Source organism: Schistocerca serialis, chromosome 9 (assembly GCF_023864345.2).
Source record: "Schistocerca serialis cubense isolate TAMUIC-IGC-003099 chromosome 9, iqSchSeri2.2, whole genome shotgun sequence".
Classification (NCBI taxonomy): Eukaryota; Metazoa; Arthropoda; class Insecta; order Orthoptera; family Acrididae; genus Schistocerca; species Schistocerca serialis.
Genome location: NC_064646.1, coordinates 260,455,746 through 260,477,325, shown reverse-complemented (window position 1 = coordinate 260,477,325; position 21,580 = coordinate 260,455,746). Strand labels below are relative to the sequence as shown.

The window sequence follows — 21,580 nt, the reverse complement described above, 5'->3', positions numbered from 1 at the left end:
GTTAGTCATAAGGGGGCTGTGATAAAGCCAGTTTCTACATCATTCACCTTCCTTCTAGAAACACTTGAAACCACCAATGTCCACCACTCACTGCTGGATAGATAGCAATCAATTCACCTTGTGTCAACAAGTACATACCCTATTATGTAACACTAAAATAAATCCCAAAATAAGTTACTAACCAAAGCAGTCAAGGACTAATTAAGAAAGAACAAGAAGACTGCAACAATAAACAAACTTATTCAACTGTGGAACTGCAGGTGGAGTCAATTTAAACTGCCAAAATTGCAGTGCACATAAAATATGGCTGTAAAATATGTTTGTAAAATACACAGACTCTTAGAAAAAAATAAATGAAACAACTACAAACTGTTACTGTTCACTTCTTGTCAGTACTTAAGATAACTGCTACACGGTCGAGCATTGGAGGGAGTGTCGTTGGTACACATTTGTCTGTGGACACAGTATGGCTGTGGCAGCAACGGCAAAGTGTTTCCATTCTGAATACATTCACATGCTGCCCATTAACAAACAGTACTTGATTGTTTAGGAGGCTGGCAATAAGCCTGTCACTTTTTTGCTCACTTTTGTTACTGGTTCAGGACATTTCGTCACGTAAAATAACCAAGCAGCACTGAGAAACATTGCAAACAATGAAAACTAAAAACAATTATCAAGTTACTGCCACAAGCATTGCCTACAACTGGCAGCTGAGATAGCAGAAAGATATGACAATGGTGGACAAAGTGTGACGAAATTCATTCTCTGATTGATTGTTGTTATGGTAGCTGCACTGTAAACAATCACTTTGTTATTCTAATCCTGATATAAACTAAATGGTAAATGTGAATAAGTACTACTGCTGCCTGCATTGCTGCTAAGAATTCCTCCCTGCTTTACAACGCACAACTCTATAACTGAACACAATGTTGTCTACTCTTAGCAAGGAACCTTGGTGCATCAAAAGTTTGGAGTATTTAACATTCTACAGCCCCATGTTACCACATGTAATCCGCAATCCTACATTTTTTGGTGACATCGTAGTCAATAAACTTTCTGTATGTTCAGGCTCCCTATATTTTTGTTTGCTGTCTGTCTAAGTATTATTGTTAACAGCTTGATTTAACATTTAAATACTTCTGTTGATCCTTTGACTCTTTCAAAACAAAACTTTGCGCGAACATTAGCATAAATCTGCAGTGCAGAGAGAACACAAAGATAAAATTTTTAGTGAAAACCATTACATTCATTTATCAACATGCCACATGTCCCATGTGAATGAGTAACTACTTGCTATGACCTATGCTACGTAAAAATTCACAGAATCCAATTGGCATACGATAGGTAAGTTAAACTCCCCATCAGACAGCTGCATCATCTCATTAAGACAAGATTTTATAAAGAATGAATACCAAAATCATGAACCCTGTCAACACCAACCACTGCTAGCAAGAAGGGAAGGAGCAGATTATGCAAAGAAACATTAATAGTACAGAGGATGCTTTGTAAATAAAAGCAAAATGCATCTGGTGTAATTCTTTTTAATTAGATTGCAGTCAGCTCTAGACAGATAACATCCATTAACCAAAATCTTTGCTTATGTCATGAAAGCACAAAGGGATCGTCCATTATTCATGCAGACAGTTTCTACTGTTGTCATGTAATGGTATACCTATAGCACAAACTAACAGGACAGCAATTGTGTTCAGTATGGTTGTCACACACTATGATTTTGTTCATCAGCAAAGCAATTAAGGGTGAAATCATGACTGTATAGGAAAAATCTGTTTAAATGTGGGCCCCAACATTAGGGGGCCCTCTCTGAGAAGATTTCTGAGCAAATCTTTGTGACCAACATGACAACTTATACAGCATTTACAGCTAGTCAATGAGGTCACACATGACGGGCTAAACATGACACATTTCATTTCAACGTAATGCATCCTTTCACTTGTCACCACAGACTGAAAAAGGAGCAGTGAAAAATTTGCAGAAATGATATATAGTAAAGGGAACAGCTCATTGAGTAGATGGAGTGTTAAGAAGTCGTAAGGCACACACTAGAGTGCCAGCACAATGTAGTAGCCATACTAAGCAAAATAAAAATAAAGAAAGGGGGTGCAGGCAGAATATTGCACAGTTTTATGAAGAACTACTAATAGCTGTATCACATCACACAACATACAGTAGTGGTGAAGAATGTTTTCAAAAGTTATTCAAAATCTTCCTTGATAATACACACTTTATTATGCCCAAGCAACTGTGGCCTTTCATTTAAGTTTAGGCCACAAAATCTATTGCATCCAATATTATGAAATAATTGGTGTAGGCATTGTGCACAACTGCAGCAGTAGCAACTATTTTATTATTATGATCATTCCTCCCTAGACAGATGGGCACCAACAAAATATTTTCACATTCTGAGAAGAAAGTTGACGATTGAAATTTCAGGAGAAGATCCTGTTGCAACGAAAAATGCCTTTCTTTTAATGACTTCCATCCCAATTCACGTATCATATCTGTGGCACTCTCTCCCCTATTTCACAATAGCACAAAATGAGTGTCCTCCTTTGAACTTTTTTTTATGTCCTCATCAATCCTATCTGATGTGGATCCCACACAACACAGCAACACTCCAAAAGAATGCATACAAGCAAAGTGTAGGCAGTCTCATTAGTGGAAATGTTACATTTTCTCACTGTTCTGCCAACAAATTGTAGTCTTTGGTTTGCTTTGCCCATAGCATTATCTATGTGATCATTCTAAGTTAAGTTATTCGTAATTTTAATTCCTAAGTATTTAGTTGAATTCACAATTTTTAGAATTGTGAGATTTATTGTGTAACTGAAATCCAGCACATTCTTTTTAGTACTCAAGTGGATGGCTTCACACTTCTCATTATTTAGAGTCAATTGCCACTTTTCACTTCATACAGATATCTTGTCTAAATCATCTGGTGATTTTATAGGTAGTAAATGACAGCATAATCTGCAAATAATATGAGTGCTACTGAGATTCTCTCCTTAATCATTTCTGTAGATCAGGAACAGCAGACGGCCTACAACACTTCCTTGGAGAATGCCAGATATTATTTCTGTTTTACTCTATAACTTTCCGTCAATTACTATGAACTGTGACCTCTCTGGCATGAAGTCACAGTACCAGTCACACAGCTGTGATGACAGTCCATAGGCACACAATTTGATTAGAAGTTGCTTGTGACATAAGCTGTCAAGTGCCTTCTGGAAATCTAAAAAGATGGAATCAATATGACATCCCCCGTCAATAGCACTCACTACTTCATGAGAATAAAGAGCCAGTTGTGTTCCACAAGAACAAAATTTTCTACATACATGTTTGCTGTTTGTCAATAAACCGTTTTCTTTAAGATAACTCATAATGTTAGAACACAGTACGTGTTATAAAATCCTACTGTGAATCAATGTTAGCAATATGGCCCTGTAATTTGTCAGATTATTCCTATTTCCTTTCCTGGGTATTGGTGTGATTTGCGACACTTTCCAGTCTTTAGGTACGTATCTTTCAGTGAGGGATTGGCTGTATATTTTTGTTAAACATGGAGCTATTTTATAAACATACTCAGAGGAACCTGATCAGTATACAATGAGGACCAGAGGGCTTGCCTTTATTAAGTGATTTAAGCTGCTTTGTTACCTAAAGGATACCTACTTCTAAGTTACTCATGTTGGCAATTGTTATCGGTTCAAATTCTGGAATATTTGCTTTGTCTTCTGTGGTGAAGGAATTTCAGAAAAACTCTGCTTTAGTGGCACTGTCATCAGTAAGATCACCATTGTTATCATGCAGTGGAGACGACTGTCTTCCCACTGGTGTACTTTACATACGACCAGAATCACTTGGGATTTTCTGCCACATTTCAAGACAGAGTTTCATTGTGGGAAATATTAAAAACATCTTGCATTGAAGTTATACATTTCAAGCTTCTGTAAAACTTCGCCAATCTTTACAGTTTTGCGTTCTTTTAAATTTGATATGATTTTTTTGTTGCTTCTGCAACAGTGCTCTGACAACATGGGATCAATACCATTTCTTACTAATTTATTTTATATATACACTATGTGATCAAAAGTATCCAGACACCTAGCTGAAAATGACTTACAAGTTCATTGTGCCCTCGATCGGTAATGCTGGAATTCAGTGTTGAGTTGGCCCACCCTTAGCCTTGATGACAGCTTCCACTCTTACAGTCATACATTCAGTCAGGTGCTGGAAGGTTTGTTGGGGAATGGCAGCCCATTCTTCATGGAGTGCTGCACTGAGAAGAGGTACCTGTGTCTGTCGGTGAGGCCTAGCATGAACCCAGCATTCCAAAACATCCCAAAGGTGTTCTATAGGATTCAGGTCAGGACTCTGTGCAGGCCAGTCCATTACAGGGATGTTATTGTCATGAACCACTCCACCACAGGCCGTGCATTATGAACAGGTGCTCAATCATGTTGAAAGATGCAATCGCCATCCCCGAATTGCTCTTCAGCAGTGGGATGCAAGGAGGTGCTTAAAACATCAATGTAGGCCTGTTCTGTGGTAGTGCCATGCAAAACAACAAGGGGTACAAGGCCCCTCCATGAAAAACATGACCACAGCATAACAAAACCGCCTCCGAATTTTATTGTCAGCACTACTCATGCTGGCAAATGGCATCCACTGGACAAAGGTCTCTGTCAGTCAACAGACAGGGTCGGCCTGTATGCTTTTGTGCTGTGTGTGTCCCTTCACATTTGCAGTTCACTTTCACATGGTAAACAGTGGACCTAGGGACATTGAGGAGTGTGGAAATCTTGCATACAGACATATGACACAAGTGACACCCAATCACTTGACCACATTCGAAGTCCGTAAGTTCTGTGGAGCACCCCATTTTGCTCTCTCACAATATCTAATGACTACTGAGGTTGCTGATGTGGAGTACCTGGCAGTGGGTGGCAGCACAATGCAGCTAATATGAAAAACATATGTTTTTGGGGGTGTCTGGATACTTTTGATCACACAGTGTATCTCTCAACAGCTATTGATACTATTTCTTTGAATTTAAACCACATCTGATCTAAGCTTACATATTAAGGTTGGAAGGTGTGGAGACTGTCTCTCAGAAAGGCCTCAAGTGTATCTTTATCTGCTTTTTTAATAGATGTATTGTGTGTTTATTTTTGGGGGTTTGAATGTTATGGCATTAAGTCTAGGTACAACAGCTTTGTGGTCACTAATCCCTGTATCCATCATGATGCTCAATATCCACACAGGATTATTTGTCGCTAAGAAATCAAGTATGTTTTGACAAACATTTACCCTTTCAGTGGGTTCCTGAACTAATTGTCCAAAATTTTCTTAGAACACATTCAGAACATTTTCAGACAAAAATTTATTCCTACCTCTGACTTTAAACAGGTATTTTCACCAGCATATTGAGGGCAGATTGATGTCACCACCAACTGTATGAGTGTGGTACCTAATTCACATGAGACCCAAGTTCTCTTTGAACTGCTCAGCAACTGTATCATCTGAGTTTTGGCAGGGGAAAGGGGGGGGGGGGGGTCGATACAAGAAACCAATTATTAATTTATACCGGTTGTCAAGCATAACTTTTACCCATATTAGCTCACAAGAAGTATCAACTTCTATTTCACTACAAGGTAAACTGCTCCTGACAGCAATAAACACTCCACCACAAACTGTATTTAATCAATCATTTCTGAACACAGTTAACTCCTTTGTGAAAATTTTGGCTGAACTTATTTCCGGCTTAGCTAGCTTCCCATACCTATAACTATTTGAGTTTCAGTGCTTTCTATTAGTGTTGTAGCTCTGGTTCTTTTCCAACAAGGCTATGACAATTTACCACTACAATACCAACTGTATGATGTAGAACAATAACCGATACAAGTTAACAGATGGTGATTTTGTTTAACACATGACTGCTTTTCAACTTGTGCCCACCTTCTGATGGTTTACATTCAGGTACATGTTTCCATACTCAGTATTAAGAAACAACTCTTTAAATAAAAAACAAATAACGTGATGAAGACTAAACAGACACAAATGAAACATTCGGAAGTGGCTAAGTGACAGGTGTTGTAAAATTATCATAACAACTCAGCATATAGCAGAGATGTGCGTCGCAGATACACACAACAAAAGACTCTCACAATTAAAGCTTTCAGCCATTAAGGCCTTCATCAACAATACACACACACACACACACACACACACACACACACACACACACACACACGCACGCACACACACACGCACACACGCACACACACACGACTGCGGTCCTAGGCAACTGAAACCACACTGGGAGTAGCAGCACGTGTGGTTGATGGGAGTGGGTACTGGGTGGGGGTAAGGAGGAGGCTGGAGCGGGGAGGGGGAGGGATAGTATGGTGGGGGTGGCAGACAGTGTATTGCTGCAGGTTAGACGGAGAGCAGGGGGGGAGGTGGAGAAGGATGGAGGGGGGAGGGGGTAGTGGACAAGGGGAGAAATAAAGAGACTGGGTGTGGTGGTGGAAAAACAGCTGTGTAGTGCTGGAAGGGGAACAAAGAAGGGGCTCAATGGGTGAGGACAGTGCCTAACGAAGTTTGGTTAGTCACTGTCCACACCCATTCAGCCCTTTCCCTGCTGCTCCCAGTGTGGTTTCAGTTGCCTGAGACTGCAATTGTGTGTGATTTGCATTTGTGTGTGTGTGTGTGTGTGTGTGTGTGTGTGTGTGTGTGTGTGTGTGTGTGTGTGTGTGGTGTTGTTGTTGACAAATGCCTTAATGGCCAAAAGATTTAATTGTGGGAGTCTCTTTGTTGTTGTGCCTATCTGTGACTCGGCATCTACGCTATATAGTGAGTAGCAACTTTCCTTCTCATAATATTTTACATTTTATTCTTTATTTTCCATTGTTTGATTAAAATAATATCATACTTGCATAAAGCTGGTATATCCATATTGTTTTCACACTACATTAAGAACTTTTTTTACAAAAATATTTAATTTTTTGCATTTTAATTGTATATTAGCCACCATGTTAATTATTGGTGCTTCCATATTATGTCTTTGATAAAGTAGTGGCACTTCAGATACACACACACATTCACAATGTGTTTACTTTTGACAAACAGAGGTTATGGTCAAAGAGTTTAAGTCAAAGAAGTACAGATATGTTACACATACAGCTACATAACATGTTACAAATTATGAAAATGAAGTGAGAGTGTGAGTGTGTGTGTGTGTGTGTGTGTGTGTGTGTGTGTGTGTGTTCAAAAAGCTGCTAGTTGTGGGGGGCCATGAATTACAGTTTTTTGATTTTTAAAATACAGGGTGTACATAAAGTTCGGAAACACTTTCACTTATTTATTGCACAAGAACTAAACATTGTACAGATGTCATACATATTGCATTTTGAAAAGAAACTCAAAGTTTTTTCTTACAAACACTTGATAAGCGAACCATGAGTGACCCCGCAGACGTCAATACCATACCCGTTCCAGCAAGGCATCGTTGACTGTGGCAGTCGCTTCCGTATTATCTCCCGGAACTCTGTTACATCACGTGGTAGAGGCGGTACATACACCAGATCTTTAATGCGTACCCACAGAAAAAGTCTCACAGAGTGAGATCTGGTGATCAGGGACGCCATTTCATGAAACAGTTGTCCCCTTCTATAGCATGGCCAATCCATCGATGCGGCAGCTCCTTGTTCAGTGCACCAGCTCCAATTTGAATGGTTTCATAGACAGCTTCCATCACAGGACTTTCCACACTGTCATTGGAGCCATTTTGAGTTCACGGGATGCACGATGCACCGATTTCATTGGACTCATGAGTGTCTCTTGTATGTGCTCCACATTCACTTCACTCACACTGGCATGTCTGCTTCTCTTCACCTGGCACAAGCAACCTGTCGTAGCGATTTGTTGTGCCAATGATAAATGGCCTTCCTTGTTGGTGGCTTCTTACTGTACTTGGTTCTAAACATCCATTGAACAGCTGTAGCACACTTGTTTTTGTCAAACTCCAACACACTGAAAGATCGCTCTCCACCTGAACGTGCCATGTTTGCGGCTAGTGCTGACTATTGGCAAATTACCAAACTATGCTGTGGCGGTATACATGAAGGGGAAAAAACTTTCAGGGTTTTTCTTCAAAATGATATATGTATGATATCTGTATAATGTTTGGTTCTTGTGCAATAAATAACTGAAAGTGTTCCCGGACTTTATGTACACCCTGTATTTCATTAGAGATGTGTAGAAATGATTTGTTTGCAAGATCTACTTGTTCATCAAGAATTAGATGTGGGGATTTGTAGCTATGGATATAAATTTCAAGCTCTTCAAGAACACTCATTTTCTTTTCTTTGCAAACAGTGTATAGCATCTGTAGGTTGACTTTAATGGATGTGGCCGAGAGGTCATATTCTTTTAGATGTGTTACAAAAGTAGATTTATCAAAATTATTGAGCCAGGAGGCATCCATGTGTTCCTGATTTCTTGTAGTGAAACTTCTTCCTATCTGGCTTATGTAGAATTGTGGGCAATTGTCCACAAATGTTTGCAATGCCTGATTTGCTGCGACACTGACTGTCTGACCTGTTGCAATGAATGATGTGTTAATGTAGCTTAGTGTTACTACTGATGGATATTTGAATACCACTGTTACATTAAAGGATAGCTATTTGGTTTGAAATTTTTCATTTACATGGGATGCGAGTAAGTGTGTGTGTGTGTGTGTGTGTGTGTGTGTGTGTGTGTGTGTGTGGTAGTGAATCTGATTTAGGAGGGGGTACACACTTTCATTTTGTTGTGCAGTTTATAAGTTATACCTGGATTGTATCCATCTCTGTCTGCAGTTTGTTTCATAATGTTACTTTCTTTTTGTTCATCAAAAGAACAGAGTGGGACTTTGGGTACATGATTAAGTGTAGATCTGAAGAATACCATTTTATATTGTATTGGGTGATAGGTTAAATTGTTTATGGCAGTTTTTTGAAAACACACACACACACACACACACACACACACACACACACACACAGAGAGAGAGAGAGAGAGAGAGAGAGAGAGAGAGAGAGTGTCTACTTCACCTCATGACAGTGTGGTTCAACAACTGTTATAACAATTTCATTTTCATAATTTGTAATATGTTATGTAGCTTCATGTGTAACATTCTGTACTTCTTCGACTTAAGCTCTTTGACCATAACCTCTGTTTTTTTTAAGTGGAAGCACATTTTGAATGCATATGTGTCTGAAGTTGCCAACATCTAAAGTACCACTACTTTACCAAAGACATAATATGGATGCACAAACAATTAACATGGTGACTAATGTACAGATAATATAGAAAGAAAGTAAATATTTTTGTACAAAAATGTGATAAATGTAATACGAAAGCAATATGGATATACCAGCTTAATGTATGATAATATTTTCCAACACATCACATAGTCACTTCCAAATGTTTCATTTGTGTCTGTTTAGTCATCATCACATTATTTGTTAAACAGTGATCTTCGGCACTGAGTATGGAAACACAAGCCCAAAACCAGTTGTGTGTTAAATAAAATCATCTTCTGTTGTGACTGGTAGCCATTCTTATTAAACACCCTATAAAGGAGCAGTCATAGAAATCAACAGTCTCCATTGTCAATAAAATACATTTAATAGTGATTATTTATGGGTCTACTTTGCTGTGTTTGTCTGCACCCCTTTTAGACTGCCATGCTTTCTGTAGTTTCCAAAGACCCTCTAACTTGAAAAACCTTCCGGTCTCCTCCACACACCCATGTAACCACATCCTGTGTGTAATGGACTCCCCCACCTATTAAGCAGAACCCGGAAACTCACCACCCTATGGTGCAAGTCGAGCATCTGCAGCTTAAATGGCCACAGAACCGTCTGTGCCTCTAATTCAGACCCTCCACTTGGCTCTGTACCAAAGGACCACAGTTGGTTCTGTCAATGGTGCTACAGATGGCAAGCTCTGCCTTTACTTGGCAAACAAGACTGGCAGTCTTTACTGCTTCAGCTAGCTGCCCAAAACCAGAGATGACCTCTCCTGATCCAAAGTGACACACATCATTAGTTCTGACAACAGCCACCATCTGCAGTTGGCTGCTCCCTGTGTTCTTCATGGCATCTGGAAGTGCCCTTTCAATGTTTGAAATGACTTCTTTTGGGCTGCACAAGGAGCACACACTGGATTCTTTCCCGTCGTGGGCAGCCACATCCCTAAGAGACCTCATTATGTGCCCAACACTGGAGCTCCCAACTACCAGTAAACCCACCCTCTGTGAATGTGCAGTCCTTGCGAGCTGAGAGGCTTTCTCTAGAACTTCACCTGGATCAAGGACTTCATCAGCCACAGATAGCACATGAAACGTGTTTATCAGATGAACTAGGGTGGCCCTCCCGCTGTAGAGAAAGAGTATCAAAAATATGTAACCACAGACTTTGCTCCCTTTCTTTTTTGTGATTAAATGTAGGAAATTAATTAATTATCTCAGTAAATTTCTGCATAGGTACAGAATTGGACCACACTGTCTAACACTTACCAAGACACTGAATTGCATCAAGTGCAACACGTGTAGCAGCTTCACTGCAGTAGAGAATTACACCAGCACAATCTTTTCTGTTGACACTGCCACTATCGCAAGCGCGAGCCACATTGTACACGTAACTGCGACAGGCACTGAGGGAAGTATACATGTCTGCAATCTTGGCCTGTATGATCAAGAAAACAAACACTTGAGACACTTTCTCCACAATGTAACCTTAAAAAAATGTTTTTTGAAAATGTAATCTTTCTAAAATTTACCATAATTACAATGTCATAACAATCACATTAAACCAAATTAGTTTTAAACATGCAACAGAAAACTGTCATGTGCAGGAGATTATGTTTCATGAACTATTCACTACAACAATATATTCATCTTTCAATGGTACAATTCACAAAAGTCTCCAAACAAGTTTTTAATATCTATAGCGCAAAGACATACATAACATATGGTTAAGTTATGAATGCTAAAAATTAATCAGAAACAGAAGCCTCCTCATCATAAATACTGGAGCAAAATGGGTGGAGTCAACATGAGCATGATATTTAACACTCTGGAAATCGGCCACTTAGAAGAGTACAGGGCCTAGGAAACTGGCCATTTATGCTGCTATTTAAAGTGTTACCATCACAAATGTAATTAACGTATCTTCAAAAGTAATACTTGCTACAAAAGGACCAAGCTCCAAGATTTATTTCTCACATTTACTTTAGTTCTTTGATAGGTTACAAATTTTAAAATAATGATGACAAAAAGTATAATTATCCTCGCAAGAAAGAGGTGGAAGATGAGTTATTGAGCAACTTCTTCCTCTTGAGCTTGCAAAATTTCTTGCTCATGCAACAAACATGACATATTTGTACCAGAATTACAGCAAACTGTGAAAACTAATAAGTATATGCACAAAATTACCCCAATGTGATAATACTGGCTCAGCCATTCACGACAGCAGCTGTTAAGTTTGGTAATGTTTCTTTCAGAATAATTCTAGAAATTGATCTTAGAAGGCAACACCAGTCAAAGAACAGGTAATGACATGTATGTACATTTTTCTCATACAAAATGAATCCAGTTTTCAGATGACACATGGCTCCTATGTCAAGAAAAATCACACGCCCTGACCTATATTTGGGTGTGGTCTTTTTGACACAAAGTTTTGGCTCCAGCCATGCTCAGGCTTGGTCTCCAAAGTGTTAAGCAAACGAGTCATTCAGAACTTATGAAAATCCTCTTTTCTTCAACAGCAGTACAGGCATGAAGGACACTGTGGTAGTACCCACCACCAGTTTCAATCTTAGGTTAATTAATGAACCATTCCCCATATATTACTTCATCAAATGTGCCTGTGTGGCTCATTGAAATAAATGGCTGACGGACAGTGGCAAGCTTAATGTCCTCGGAGATATGTCAGCAAGAATAGCCACTCACATTAATTAAAATATTACTTATAGACATGCTCTGGTTCAAGGGTATCAGTGATATCCTACTTTCATAGCTGAACAGCAATATTTTGACTGTGCATAGATTCTAAAGCTGCAAGGTGAGTACCCCGGAGAGCAACACAGAAACTACAAATTGGGATGGTCATCTGTAAGAAATAGAGAACATGGGAATCCTGGTAAAAATTTCAAATATTCTTAATGAATCTTAATCAAACAGTGGAAAATCCAGGATGGAATGTAACAATATTATGAGAAGGAAAGTTGCTGCTCACCACATAGCAGAGATGCTTAGTCATAGATAGGCACAACAAAAAGATTTTCTCACTTAAAGCTTTTGGCCAATGGCCTTTGTTAACAATAGAGACACACACACACACACACACACCACACGCACACACACACACACACACACACACACACACACACACACACACACACACACGTGTGTGGGCGCACGTGTGTGTTTTTGTTGTGCCTATCTGCAACTCAGCATCCTAACTTAATGGATCTTACTTGAACAATCCTTGTTAAGAACAGATCAAGAAAATTCCTTCTACCATGGAATGTTATTTAACAAGATATCAATCTTACAAGCTCAGTTATCTGATGAGCTGTACTACTGATTCATCAACATCACAGGTATCAGAGGTTCACTCAAAATAACTATTGGAAACGTGACAGAGAAACAGCATTGGCTGCAGAATGCTTGTGGGTGTGACTGACTCCATTACATCTGTTGAGATTCAGATAAATCAGATGAACAATAGTGCCAAGTTTTTGCAACACACAGAGAGTTTACATGCAGACTGCAGTGTGACAGCAGCAACAACAACCTCACATGTGCTTATTATTCAGGGTAAGTACAATGTAGAATTTTTCAGAATACCAGAAAGTGTGTAAAGCATTTACAAGAATTGTCATGGGAAAATAACTGAACAGTAATTACTATTTGTTTGAAGCTGTGCTTAACTGGAATAACTTTTCAAGCAAAGGCTCATCTTTCATGGAGACAGCTTTCCACAAGAATGTAAACAATCATTAATGGTGCAATATTTACGATAATTTTGTGATGTTTTATGTCATGAAAATGTCTAGCACCACAAGCTGATGTCAATTTAGGCTAGCAATATGAACGCTAAATCTAGGAAAATGTGTAAGCAGATGACACTGCTAGATGTAAACCAAAATCACATAAAAATGCTGTCACTGACAATGTTTGGAATCAATAAAACAGTATGTGATGGTAGAATAAAAATAAATTTTCAATACTTGCAAATGCCTTTAATCATTATGGGCAATGCATATGTAACCTACAATTAAATGGCTAACCCATGGCACAAACCCAGTTGCAGGTTGCTTATCTAACAGCTTCTAGCAGAAAAAAAAAAAATCCCGTATTTCACACAGTCACTGACCAAATTTAAAATGATGTCATAACCTATTCACTAAGAGCTATAACCTTCTGTTAAATGTTTAACACAATGTCATGAGCGAAATTATCCAGTTTTGAGAATGAGAACACTTAACAACTCCCAACAAACATTACAGATTATTTCAGACCTTCATGACACTATTTCTTACTGGCAAGCCCCACAGTATGATGAAAGGAAAAAAATTTATCACTCACACCATTTTTACTGTTCATGCAGCAAAACAACTGTCTCATCAGGAACAACATTTTAATTTATTACTTCTTTACTACTAACTCTGTTTGCAACATATTTTGCAGACACCATCCAAATATACCACTGAATGTTTCTACAAAACTGTATCACTGTACAACACATACCTTGGGAGCTACTGAATTTTATACTTTGGAGTTTAATTCTTTACGAAGTCGAGATGGGGTTTACTTGTTAAATACTAATGTGTATGACTTCAGGCATATTTCCTGACAGACTTAAGTATGCTGTGTTAATACCCATCTACAAAACTAAAAATGACTGAATCACTTCTACTTACAGATCTATCTAACTGTTTCTAGTCTTTTTAGAAGTGTTTGAAAAAGTAGCCTGTGACAGAATAATGGATCATGTAACTGAGTAGAACTTGTTAACCAACTCTCAGTTTGGCTTTAATAAAGGATACTCCATAGAGAAAGCAATGCAAGATCTCACAACGTATTAGTAGAGCAAAATAAGAAAAATTACCATGTTTGTGTATTCTGTGACCTTGCCAAAGCCTTTAATCATGTGGATCACAAAATTTTTGAAAATTCAAATACTGTGGTAATGATGCAATGCCTCTTTCATGGATGAAGTTTTACTTTCGTAATAGAAAGCAGATTGTCTCTTTAACAGAGTGTTTCACCTTCATTTAAGTAACCTCAGAATAAATGATCTGTGAAGCTGAAATGTTTGCTGATAACAGAATTAGTAACTAAGGACTCAAACTCAACCTTAGCAGACACATCTCAGATGACAGCCGAGCTTTACTACAAGGGATTTACTGTGAACAGTTTACACCACAAAGACCCACATTAAGCAATTTCAGACCAGCAATAATGACTTTTTAGCACTAGAAAAAGACAGTAATGACCATAAACTAAAAGAAACATATTGTGTAAACTTCCTTGTGGTCCAGCTGAATTATTTAAAATGAAGCCAACACATATATAAACTAATCAAGAATTTCAGTTATGCCCTTAGAAGCATCTCTGATTGTGTTCACCTTGAGACAAGATTGTTGGCTTATTTTTACATATTTTCCACTACCTGTTGTCATGAAACTATCTTCTACGGCACTGAACCTACAGTGAAAAATGTATTTATTCGCAGAAGTGAGTAGTAAGATTACTGTGTACAGAAGACGCCTTTTTAAAGATCTTGGAAACTCTTACTCTCACTTCTTAATGTATACACTGTTAATGGCTTTCATTGCAGGTAATAAAAAACAGTTTCTGATGAAAAAAAAATTGGTTTCAGATGAACTGTGATTTATAAAGACACAATACAAAACACAAAACTAATTTCAATGTAGAATTTGTTTCGTTGTCTATGGTTTGGAGTGGATGTACGTAATCTGAAGGGAAGACATTCAACAAGCTCCCATCCAACATAAGAGCTTGAATGAAGAGTGCATCCACAGATTCAAGTCCAAGTCCGGAATAAATTTTCACTTGTAGATTTATTTGAATGCCCAACTGCAGCTGATGTTGAATTTCTCTTTTGACAAGGAACTTTTGCTGAATACTGCACTACACTTCAAAATGACACAGATAGATAACTATTTTTCAATATAGTCACCATATCTATAAACAACAGCTGAAGTACTCTACGAGTTGTCTAATTTTTTGAAAATAGTAATACACACCCCAATCACAGAGCCCCTCAGGAACCACTGTGTGAGTGTCCTCATCATTGAAAAATCTCTAGTTCCCTCCCCTAGACATTCTTTCAGCTTGCCAACAGGATAGAAATTGCCTGCTACAAGAACTGGACTGCATGGTGGAGCAACATCAGCCACATCTGTGTGGCCATGTTCAAATTGTTTGCACAACTTCACTAGGCTAGATGCAACATTGCATTCATTCCATTACTGCCAGGATTTCACAGTGAATCTGTGTGCAATTTAGACATCTTGCCCACAAGAATTTTACTGTCATGTGTACTTCATCTTTGGAGTAAGTTTCCTGCTGCCACACCATTTCACTCCCACAATGTGGTGCACCTGTTATTTGTATCACAGAACAATTGTGTCTGCAGGAAACCTGTAACATGTATGCTTTTCTGACAATGCACCACTCATTCCACAGTGGTCTTAACATGGGATGATATTTCTAACTTACTTCCTGATGTCCCTCCATAAGTCTAAATTAAATCTAAGCTAACATTCAGTTATGTTTGTGAACCAGTGAAATTCAGAAGTGAGAATTAAATTACCTGCATAAGCTGGAATTCTCCAATTCTCTGCCCAAACTGCTTTCTCTCATGCAAGTACTCAAATGCAATGTCACAACAAGCTTGCATTATTCTGAAACATTGAAATTTATGGAAGTTAAAATTACAGAAGTAAATAATCACCCAGTACATAATACTAACAACTTGAAAAACAGCAGTACACATTTCCTAAAATAACAATACTATAAGTATTAAACAGTAAACAAAAAGATTGTTTCAATATCTAGCAGACAACAATTGATCAGGATAAAACGATACGATCCTGTTAGCGACTCAGCTGATGCCTCGTGCAGGGAGACAAAGATCTGAGTTGGTTCAATCATCTACATGAAAATGAACTTCCAGGAACTGAGTTACAAACAAATACAGAAAAAAATACAATCAATTTTCCACAATAGCATTACAGTCAAATGCAAATGTTTAAAATTCTTTAGCTTTTGGAACATGTAGATTCCCTATCAAATGAAAAGAGAAGAATAGGGTAAAGAAAAGGGACATTAAAAATTTTTAACAATGAACATTTTGTAATCTATTGCCACCTGGTAAATAGGTAACCAAAAGTTACTTACTGAGGAATTTCAATCATATAGAAGAATGTGCAAGAAACAAAACTCTGGATAAGTTGTACCAGTGCGACAGAACAGAATTCAGGGATCTGGCTGTTTGTTTGTGTGTGTGTGTGTGTGTGTGTGTGTGTGTGGGGGGGGGGGGGTGCACGCATGCGTGCACCACTTCTGAATAAGAAAGGAGATCAACAACAATAAACCATTTTCTATACTGTAAAGGAGTGAGATCATTTTTGTTCGTCGAGAGTCCATGTTGAGAAATGATACAAAGCAGTCACTTTGATACAGACAACAGGTTTCCAGTGATTCACCGTTTGAAAGTTGGACTGAGAAGCAGAAACTACATCTGAAAACAATATTATTCTAAATAATTTGGAAATAAAGGATACTGATCACTGAATACCAGAAATGTCGAGTCACTGACAGGCTCACACAAAACAGAAAGAAAATTTGCTAGTGTATGTGTTTTAGTTTAGGTCGGCCAATACAAGAAGTGTGAAATTTTTTTTTGTGTAGAAAGTTTAAAATATGGTGGCAGTTAGCCAACAGAGCATTTATTTATCTTTTTGTATTGCTTGCATCCCAGCCATAGCTGTGTGCACATAAAAAAGTGGGTGGTGGGGCGATGCACAATGGCAAGGGTCAGTGAAGCTCCAGTCAATACCATCATTTTGCTGCATATGCCTGTAGCAGAACATTTAGTGCTGTTTTCCAAGTTAGTTTAGGGATCATGATGTTATTTATAATGTTCATTGTTAGTGGCATAAAGCACACACAACAACTATTATGCTAAGAAGCAACAGCAGTAGTTTTCTAGGAGGGTGAGAACAGAAACAATGGCCCGGTGTAGCAATCACCCCAGCATAGCCAGTTACCAGGGTAGGCAACTGCTGGAATGTGAGACATGGAACAAAGGCGATGAGCACACTGGCGACACCATCAAATATTCTCCATCTCTATCTGCACAGAACACATTGCACTGCCCTCTTCTGATGTGCATGCCACTATAGCTAGGGATTGGAGGGGTTTTGCTGTACAGAGCATAACTGTAGAGACCAATGGCCAATTGTGTTCTTGTACAATAAAAAAGAATAAATTAGTTTACTGATTTTTAATGTTAGAGTTTGCCCTTTTTTCCTCCTTGACCTGCAAAAAATGGTACAGCCTAGTCCAGCTGAAAATAGAATGAAGTTCAGTTGATCTCATTCTGTGATTAGATAGCATTAAAGAAAATTATTAAAGCAAACTTTCGTCTATACTCAGAAGACATTAAATAACCTTTCTTGTGGTTCCAGACACAGCACATAACAGCACTAAGAATATAGCAGAGTCCCACTAATCCGAACCCCAGTAATCCGAATGTTCGGTTAATCCGAACATGAAAAATTTTAGTCTAAGTATGGAAAACTGTGCAGTAAACTGCTGTACATACACACTATTTTAATTTACACAGTACAGTAAACATGTATTGAAAAAATTGGCAAGAAAACATTAGGTTTAAACAATGCATAACAATGAAAGAAAAGCTGTCAAACTTACTAAAATACAGCGGACATTTTATCCCTACTTTTTAGATGACAAAAACTCAGTCATCGTTTTTTGGCATAATGAAGACAGTCTATTATATGACACATAGTTGCATCATTGTCTCAAACATCAAATCAGCAGGTGTAGCAGTGGGCTGTTGCTGCAAATAATGAGATCAGGGGCTTCTACTGCATCACTGTGTGGCACCAGCTCACCTTTGTCACTTTCAAGCTCACTGTCACTTCCATCACAGCAGTTCCCTTCTTCCTAGTCTTGAGTCACAGCAGTGTCGGTAAGGTTCTCCACACATGCCCCACCCACTGCCATCCACTCATCTGTATCTTCTTCACATCCAGGGATTGTCTGTATCATTTGTAGTAGCTTCACTCAGTTCTTCTTCCAATTACAAATGGTTGCTTTACCAACAGCCAGTTCCATTTCCAGTTTAGGTACATTCTCACCATTGTCTATCTGCTTCAAAGCATTCAGTTTTTCTTTGAGAGTTAACATTGTAAGTTTCAGTTTACTCATGACAAAAATTCGCACACCACTACACCTCACTGTTATGCGTGCCAGCGATAGATAACTAACATAACCAAGCCCTCTGTGAGCCAACTGGTAGTGTACTGACCTCAGACACTACAAAGGTCTCAACAATGCACAACAATTAGGGCAGAGAGTGAGAGTGAGAGTGAGCCACTGTTCCCAAACCTGTTCCCATTGGTTAACATGGTGTACCTACTTATCTGCTTGGTATACTTCATTCTAGAAACTCATCACCGTAATTCCGGCTAGTCTGAACAAACCGGTAATCTGAACAAGGTCAGGTCCCAATTAGTTCGTATTAACGGGACTCTACTGTAATTGGTACTTAGGGAATGTAAGTTCATTTTAATTTGTTCCAATAACTGCACAAGAGCAGAAAACCATTGAAATTATTTAACTGCAAGAGAGCAGCAGTAATTGTTATCTGAAACACACCTCTGTTTACAAAACATTGTTTATTTTGCAAACGGGGATCAGATGCTTATTTATGGCTAATCATCATCAAAATCACAGCCACACCCTAAGCAAATGCATGCTTTCTGCAGAACCTGTTTTCTGAGGTGCTATGAGCAATTTTCTTTTAGCAGACTTTTTTGATCTAGATGATATTGTCTTCTTTTCCCATCTCTCTTCTATTTACGTTCTTCTCCTTTTTTCTGTTTGAGAGGATTCTTCATCAGAGGAGAGAGGATTTCCAATTTCTGTCTCCTCCACTTCCTTCTGTCAACCGACAGCAAATTTGTAACAAGTATGTGCAGAAAGAAATATGTGCACCTGCAGCACTTAGTCCTAGTACTTACGCAGGATTTTATGGCCAGCTGCTCGATGGTACGCTCTTCTGAACAAACTACCATAAGGTGAGCATTCTTGCCCTAAATTTCACTAATTGACAAATATATCTTAGACCTCATTACAAGAAAGGGAGGCCACTACCACTGTGCATATGGGAGAGCAACAGCACATAAGCTTAAGGGGAGGTTTACTATCTTTGCCCCGAAAAAAGCATTTTCTTTGAGAATTTTTTCCTCGGGATGTGTTATAGATATCAATGTCAAATTTGGTCAAAATTTTTATTGATATTTCTTCTACAAACTCGAATTTTTTCAACCGGAAATGTCGAAGAGCAAAGGCGGAAGTGCCGTCGAAACGAAACAAAATTTCGATGTAGACCTCCATGCGCGTTATGTCACATGTCAGCCGGCTCGTCTGAAATCAAAATTGAGTTGACGTATATAAGATTCTTTAGGCGTTGTACCTCACTTAAGTTATCTGGACCATTTGAAAAAAAAAAGGGGGGGGGGGGTTTCCATCGATTTTTCGACTTCGTCGGCCAAGTAAAAAATATTTATAGTTGATGGATCGGAATAAAAGTGGTACAACTTCTAGACAATTTAGTTAGCTTCATCGGAAACAAAGAATCATGCCAATCGGTTCAGTAGATTTGAAGTTACCATACCGCGTGATTAAAAAAAAGTCATTTTGAGAAAAACGCGTTTGAAGTTTTGACTACATATAAATGCAATATTATGCAACTTACGTTCAATCTGCTATTCCGGGTCCATAAACTAGTCCTTCCTCTTCCTCATAGAGGGCATTATGCTCGATCTGGGCCATCCTGCGCTGCTCCAGAGCCGCTCGTACGGCCGATGGCAAGCAGTTTTCGGCCACTTGAATCTGGTGGTCATCCGAATACTTGGCGAACTGCATCGAATAGAGTTCCACGGTGACGTCCATCATTGTCATGGTCTTCAGAATTGCTGAATACCCTTCACTGAAGCTGCTCACTACCAGGAAAGTCGCAATCTCCACAGTCTTTGAACCAGAATGCAAACGCTTGGGGGCTAACTTCCAAACCAACGGGTTCAAACTTTCATTTGAATTCTGTGTGTTTCCTCCCAAGCACTGATACAATAACTCTTCCTCTGAAAGGGCCTCTTGGATCGGATGAATCACTTTTTGAACTTCTTTGGAGAGTGGCTGGTCGTGTTTATATTCATCCAGATGTCCAGTAGCCTCTGCAATGCACCACTTGCACCAACTAGTTTCCCCAGCCGGACAATTTTGGTGTTGTGGGTGGCCATCCGTTGAGAACTTGTGGAAATACATTGTCCAAATTGCCTTCTTCATCTGTTCCACCGAATTGGGATGTCATCGGATTGCCAACCCGTAGTACGTCATAAGCTCCTTGATCACTTAATTAGTTTTAGTCATGGGCAAGCGCAAAGAATAATTTTTCTGTGGCTACAACGTCGAAATTCCCGAAAAAAATTGGTACTTGGAAAAAGCCGATTTCGGGCAGGTGCATTTTCTTGTTCAGCAGCGAATAACAAACATTTCCATTCTGTATTTGGAAAAACGTTTCAGGGGTGGATTCTAAACACTTTTATGGAACCAAAAATGCAATTTTAAAACAATCGATTTTTTGAACTAAAAGATAGTAAACCTCCCCTTAACAGCTAATGCAATGAATTAAACTGCAGTTGCTATTTGGCTAAAATGCCTAAATTATCATGTGTATGCATTACTTTCAATGCTAAGAAAAATGCTTACTTAACTGAGTGCTAAGAAAGAACATAGGAGCAATAGCAAATACTTTGTCTTTGTCACTATGTACTGCAACGATGATTAGCCAGTGCCAGTTTCTTGCCAAGTGCAATCAACACAGAAATACAAAGTGGACAGTTTTACATGATACATCCTCTTGATCAAACTTCCTTGAATATCATTTCTGTTTGGAGAGAGTTTAGTCAGACTGAAAATGCGCAGGGTTTAGCATATTGTAGAACTATGTGGAAAATAGGGCAAGTTTCAGAATGACCATGTCTGTGTATCACTTGGTGATACGGTTACAATGTGGTATTTCCTGTATGGAAACAACCAACATGGATGGATGATCAGTAACATATAGGTAAATTTAAATGATAAAGTCAAATTAGGTTTAAAGCATAAGCTTTTGCTTTTGCACTTCTTCTTCTTCTTCTTCTTCTTCTTCTAGGAACAAGTGTCACAAAC

General features: G+C 38.6%; 1 protein-coding gene across 1 annotated transcript in view; it reads right to left on the bottom strand.

Annotated features, from left to right (window-relative positions):
- LOC126419246 (isovaleryl-CoA dehydrogenase, mitochondrial) overlaps positions 1-21,580 on the bottom strand; it is a 68,870-nt gene that overhangs the window by 4,939 nt on the left and 42,351 nt on the right. The window contains exons 6-7 of the mRNA XM_050086398.1: positions 15,912-16,002; positions 10,583-10,751 (exon numbers count right to left, since the gene is read on the bottom strand). Coding sequence (XP_049942355.1) covers positions 10,583-10,751; positions 15,912-16,002 — 260 coding nt within the window. The remainder of the gene's footprint in view (positions 1-10,582; positions 10,752-15,911; positions 16,003-21,580) is intronic.